Raw genomic sequence first — 5857 nt, forward strand, 5'->3', positions numbered from 1 at the left:
CGTGGTGGTGGAACCAAGTTCCACGATTCTGGCATCACTGGTCCACGGTGGTGAGCCAGAGTGAGTCTGAGCTCAGGCTGAGCGGCTCAGCATGAGCCGTGAGCCTGGACCTGGACATTCTTATGGAACCGATTGGTACAGTGTTTGTAGCGCCACCACAGTTATCTAGCGGAAGTGGTGAACTAAACTGCAATATGGCGTACCACGTATACGCCTGATTCAGGCTGCCTGATTCAAGCAGTGTATACGACGCCACGAATCGTGGCCCATCATGGGCCGCCCATGTCGCCCACGATGCCATTCGTGTATCTACATGTTGTCTTATGTGGAGTTTGTATAGTGTGAAGAAAGTGAAAAACTTATTGATTATTGTATACAAATTTCCAAGCAAGTAACTCTTTTATGTTAATATGGTTTAACAATCTTAGATTATTAATATTAGATAAAAAATTGATACAATATGCATTGAATTCAACATCAGTCCACGTGTGTTGTTCCTCAGTGTCCATCTAAATCTAAAAATCCTTCGCATCATTTTCCTCAAAAGGAAAATGAAGCACAAAAATGGGTTGTTGCGGTCAAAAATCAAAAACTTCTTTCTTTAAGCCATAAAGAATTGGTCAAGCGACTAGTTTGTTGGAAACACTTTGCAGAACAGGATTATAAATGTTCATCCCAGCGCAGAAATGTTTCTTTTCTTCTTTTTTTTTTGTTTTTAATCATGAATAAATTTATTTATTACCACATATATATTGTATACAATTATTTCTTTTACCTTTTATGAATTTCCTTATACAATAAGTTTTTTCATTTCTCATGATTTCTCATATTGTCTGATTTCATTGAGAAAATATGAAAAAAACAAACATTTTCCAGATTATAGATTTTTTGATGAAAGAAACAAACATTTCCCATATTTTCTCTATGAATTTAGACAATATGAGAAATCGTGAGAAAATTTTGGCTAGACTAACTTTTTAAATATTCAATTTTTATTTGAAACACCCGCCATATTGCAGTTTAGTTCACCACTTCCGCTTTTTAACTGTAGTGACGCTACAATCACTGTTCGATTCGTAACACGGGAGTGTCGTGACTGTCGTCCCCCTGACTATTTCCGTTTCCGTCTTGAGGAATACGCTGTGAAACAAGCACGTTTACGCAAAATGATAAAATCTTCTAATAACATTAAAACGCGTGGATCTTCTGCAAACTTGTTATGTCATAAAAATGTGAAAGAAAAAATAGGCAAATTAGGTTTGAAATCGGCGACACTGAATAAGAGAACAAAACAAAATGTGAGTAGAAATGTTGAGGCTACCCAGATAATTAAGGATTCGAAGAAAATTAAAAGAAAAGAAAAAAATATGAAATTAAGTGAATATATCGTTGAAAAGGTGGCTGTTACGAACACACTTCAGAAAAAAAATATTCGTACATTCGAAAATGTCAGTTTTACAGTATCTAAGAACCACGTGGACAACAACGCAGATCTAGCATCACCGAACGAAAAAAACGATAAAATGACAAGGCATGGATTAAAACGAAAACGTTTGCTTAACGACTCCACAGAGAGTAACAAAAATAACGTTTCAACTGAAAATATAATTGAAAAGACTATTAATCCGAGATTGACATTGCGAAAACGGAGGAAAGTAAATAACAATAAACAAAGTACAGATAGTTTAAACTTGAATGAATTATCGAAGGAGCATATACTACAGTGCATTAGTGCTATCTTTCATCTGACTGAGGAACAACTAAAAACTAAAAATGCTTTGTTTGAAGGGGAGTCTCATCCGGTGTTTATTCAAGTTACTTGCATAAGAGTACCAAAATCACCAAGGAGACACATGAGGATGTAAGTAGAAATCTATAAGTATATTCCGAGGATTTTTCTAATAATTTAAATGAGAAATATTTTTATTCAGTCATGCATTTTTATGATATGTGTGGTTCACAGATGATTATATTTGTTTTAATTACCAATGGATCCTTATGAGGAACCATGATTATATTCTTCAGAATGATGTATTTACAAGAGTGTAATGAATAGTTCTGTTATAATCAAAGGTAATTGTAGCCAAGAATTTCTTTTTCAGATTATTACCATATTCAATACTTATACCAGATGATGACATTGCACTTTTTGTCTGTGATTTGCAAAGAGGTAGAAGAAAAGATTATGAGCCCACTGTAGAACATTATAAAGAATTATTAGGTAAACATGGTTGTACAAACATAAAACATATAATACCGTTGAATCAAGTGAAAACAGAGTATGATCAATATGAATTAAAGAGAAAACTTGTTGGTAGCTATGATCATTTTTTGGTAGATGGAAAAATTGCTGGTCATTTATCCCATTTGTTAGGGAAACAATTTTATAAGAAACGAAAGTTACCAACATCTATCAGAATGCAAAGTAAAGATCTAAAGCATGAAATAGAATATGCTTTAAAAAAGACTTCGATGCAGTTGCATTCCTATGGTGATACTCATATTGTTCAGATTGGAAATACATACATGAATGTGGAAGAAATTTTAGAAAATGTGTTGGCAGTGTGTAATCACTTATCTAAGCATTATCCAGGGGGTTGGACAAACATTCGTTCTCTTCGTATTAAAACAACCAGAAGCGTTGCTCTTCCTATCTATACAACATTAAGTAAGTTTTCTTGTATTCACTTAAAGTTTTGAATAAAATTATACTTTTGTATTCCTATACACTCATTTAATTTTTATCTTTAGGAAGCAAAAATTCTATTAAAATACCAGCAGTTCAACCCAAGAGACCAAAAGCATATTGTGATGTGACAGGTGAATTAAGTACTCTCTATGGTGGTAATATGGTAACTGTTACTCCAGAAGGAGAAGTCACTGTGAAAAAAGAAAAGGGGAAGATTAAGAATGAGTAGTGCTGATAAATAAAAGAATGTAATCATTTTTGTATTACTTCATTAAATCTAATAAATAAAGTTAAAAAATTATTTTTCTATTTACTATTATCTGCACTTTTATTATATGTATCTAATCTTTTTAATTATTACAATTTAAGCAATACCTTCTCAATTATGTATATTGTACTTCTAAGGAATGTTAAATTCTCGATTTTTAAGTAAGTGAGAAAAGCAAAAACAATCTAACATTAACGATTAATATAAAATAGTTTGATCTTTTTTAGAAATACTTTGGTATCCATTTCCTGGCACTATCGGAATGGTATTTGGAATACCATTTAATAGCGAATACGAGTTAATAGCGTTAGTAACAATTTCAATTTCTTGAAAATTCTGAAGTCGTTGAATATCCTTGTCTTTTCTTATTTTCGTATTGGGTAGTTTTCTTAGTTTAACAATATGAGTGGGGTCAACATTTAATTCTTGGCAACATATTTGAACCAATGCGTGGTATGTCAGCTCACTTCGAGGTAATTCAACTTCTATGAAATCTGGGTCAGGTGCATCTACGATTCGAATCTTTAATACTAATTCTAAAATATAAAATGTATTAGTATAATACTTATAAAATACATCAAAGTTAACTGTAATAAATGTCTCACCATCAGGGTATAAACTATTATTGTTTACTGTATGAATTCCCAAATCTACAACTCCTTGTACAAAATCATTTTTCAAGTATTTTGGTACAACATTATGTGTTGTTGAATCATTTAAAAGCAACTGAGAATCAGTTGCACTCAGAAGTTGCAGAATCTGTGGATTGGTACATGTAGATGTTGGAGTTAATCCTTTTTCAGACTTTATATTCTTATCTGCTCCATTCTTTAAAAGCAGAGCAGCTATATTTAAATAACCTTTTTTGCATGCCCAATGTAAAGGGGTCCTTAAAAGAGAATTATATATTACTGAATTGTTCTGAGGAGAGTAGAAATACTGGAATAAACACAGTTTACAATTTACAATAATTATATATTTATAGACACAGTACAAGGAATAATGAAAAAGGTGTTACCATCCATTATGAAAATTTTGTGCATTAACATCAACACCTATGTTAAGTAGTTGTTGAACTGCCTCTATATCACCGAAACAGACTGCCTCCTTTAAACGCTCTTCTAATACTATCCTCGTACTTTCCCTGTTACCATAGGACAGAAATGAGTCCATGATGTCCCTGAGTTTTACAATTTTTCTTATATCGACTTTTTTAAGACATAAACGTCTCGACATATCACGCATAGGCAACCCGCTTATCTGCGCTTATCGTGATTTTGTCAAACGTCAAAACACTGACGAGGTATTCGTTGATATTCACTAGTATTCACTCCATGCGTACGGAGCATAGTCGTATACACAGGTTCGAAAACTCCCATGGTAGGAGTCAATTGTAACAAAATGAACTAGAATACAATATTAATATTATGAATAATTAACAGAATATACGACTGTTCGCATCAATTTCCGAAATACAATTAATAACTTATTTCTTTTAGTTACTAAGGTAATACAACATTTCTTTGTTCCCCGAGTAAAGCATGTTCCCTCATGAGCAAACTCGGCTCCGCTAGGGGAAAAAGTGACGTAAGAAAAGGGCTTCTACCACTTGATAAATTTATTTCAGGTACTGAAACAAATGTTAAACCGAATATTTATTCGGCATAAATTCCAGTAATTTCCAATACCAAATGGTACGAGCATGGTAGAAGCACCGACTAGGTATAGGATAGGCCTATCATCTTATGGAACTTCGTGTCTCATCATGAGACTCTCATGTTCTGAAATACCGATAGTGTAAAAAGTCAGGGATTTTCTGCTGCCCTCTACGTTATGAGAACGGTGAATTTGTGAACTACGTTAAATCTAAGAAGGGACCATGGCTCACCATCACCATGGTCGTGAACGGATTCTCTTCCGTCCGTTCGCTATAAAGTAGACGTATTAGAAAGGAGTCTTGGGTTGTTATCCCGACGGACCTATATTAGTTTTTCTTCGCGTACAAAAAAGTTATTGCGTTTAATATTGTTTTTATGGATATGTATGTTAGAAACTTTGTATTGATGCCTCGATTTTTAAATGAGATCTGTATTCCTCAGAGATTCTGAGGTAAGTGCCGTGCGGCGTGCGGTCATTTACAGTCCTCTTACCAAAAAGCATCGCTGTCTTCCCCACTCCGTGGCCAGATTCTCTAGGAACAAGGTCCTTATTCTTAAGGCAATGCAACGTCGGGCTGCTTGCCATCTCTAACTTTCCCTCATCTGTTTCACATAAACAACCCTCGTCGTCGCCGATAGCCGAAGGACCCAGCGTGGCCTTCCGTCACAATACGACGCCAGGTCTGTTAGTCTCAACTACAGACCCACTGCCCGTACCCCAAGTCTGTGTAGAGAATCAACGAGCAAAATGAATTAATAATAACTTGGTATGCACAATGGATGGTCACAATTTAACACTAAACATACCATAACGGGTCAAATGACCCATTTTGAACTTTTGCATTGAAAATGCACGTATAATTTTATTGCGTTTGCACATTTGACTTCATGACTTTTTCTAAGTAATTAATGTACAGTTATAAAAAGTTTTTTTTTTTTGTTTTGTTTTGTTTATTCTGAGTAATCCTTGTTGTATACCGATATCTACCACAACGGGTCATTTGACCCGGAGAGAATTTTTTTGTTTTATGAGATTATCTAGTCATATTTGTAGTCAGTAAGTTGCACATTCTTCCAAAGACTGTTGCGTAAAGTAGTTCAACGAAAATAGCTCAGAATAATTTCAAGAAAATATCAAATTTTAGATTGAAAATAGCTTTTTAGTGTAAGAAAAAGTGGCAAAAATTGAAAGTCTTGGTAAGTACCTAGCTTATATTTTATTTTGATAGCTATAGTAATACA

The 5857-nt window shown here is 34.0% G+C and overlaps 2 protein-coding genes across 2 annotated transcripts; one reads left to right on the top strand and one right to left on the bottom strand.

Moving 5' to 3' along the window:
- Nucleotides 1-1095: 1095 nt before the first annotated feature.
- LOC107192758 (ribosomal L1 domain-containing protein 1-like) lies at nt 1096-2981 on the top strand. Its single transcript, XM_015582090.1, has 3 exons — nt 1096-1861; nt 2103-2668; nt 2752-2981. Exons 1-3 carry the CDS (start codon nt 1167-1169, stop codon nt 2916-2918), a joined length of 1428 nt encoding a protein of 475 aa, XP_015437576.1. The 5' UTR covers nt 1096-1166; the 3' UTR covers nt 2919-2981.
- A 174-nt stretch (nt 2982-3155) lies between these two features.
- On the bottom strand, nt 3156-4319 carry LOC107192759 (ankyrin repeat domain-containing protein 40-like). Its single transcript, XM_015582091.1, has 3 exons — nt 3976-4319; nt 3563-3846; nt 3156-3493 (listed from the first exon to the last, which is right to left on the bottom strand). The coding sequence occupies exons 1-3, from the start codon at nt 4200-4202 to the stop codon at nt 3156-3158; spliced, it is 849 nt and encodes a 282-aa protein (XP_015437577.1). The 5' UTR covers nt 4203-4319.
- Between the last annotated feature and the right edge of the window lie 1538 nt (nt 4320-5857).

The sequence above is a fragment of the Dufourea novaeangliae genome, unplaced genomic scaffold (genome assembly GCF_001272555.1).
Source record: "Dufourea novaeangliae isolate 0120121106 unplaced genomic scaffold, ASM127255v1 scaffold416, whole genome shotgun sequence".
Classification (NCBI taxonomy): domain Eukaryota; kingdom Metazoa; phylum Arthropoda; class Insecta; order Hymenoptera; family Halictidae; genus Dufourea; species Dufourea novaeangliae.

Coding starts and splice junctions, on each gene's coding strand:
- LOC107192759 (XM_015582091.1), bottom strand. CDS start 4,202: ATGCGTGATATGTCGAGACGTTTATGTCTTAAAAAAGTCGATATAAGA. Junction 3,847..3,975: donor CAAAATTTTCATAATGGATG/GTAACACCTTTT, acceptor TTCTCTTTTAAG/GACCCCTTTACATTGGGCAT. Junction 3,494..3,562: donor TAATAGTTTATACCCTGATG/GTGAGACATTTA, acceptor TTTATATTTTAG/AATTAGTATTAAAGATTCGA.
- LOC107192758 (XM_015582090.1), top strand. CDS start 1,167: ATGATAAAATCTTCTAATAACATTAAAACGCGTGGATCTTCTGCAAAC. Junction 1,862..2,102: donor CCAAGGAGACACATGAGGAT/GTAAGTAGAAAT, acceptor TTTCTTTTTCAG/ATTATTACCATATTCAATAC. Junction 2,669..2,751: donor TCCTATCTATACAACATTAA/GTAAGTTTTCTT, acceptor TTTTATCTTTAG/GAAGCAAAAATTCTATTAAA.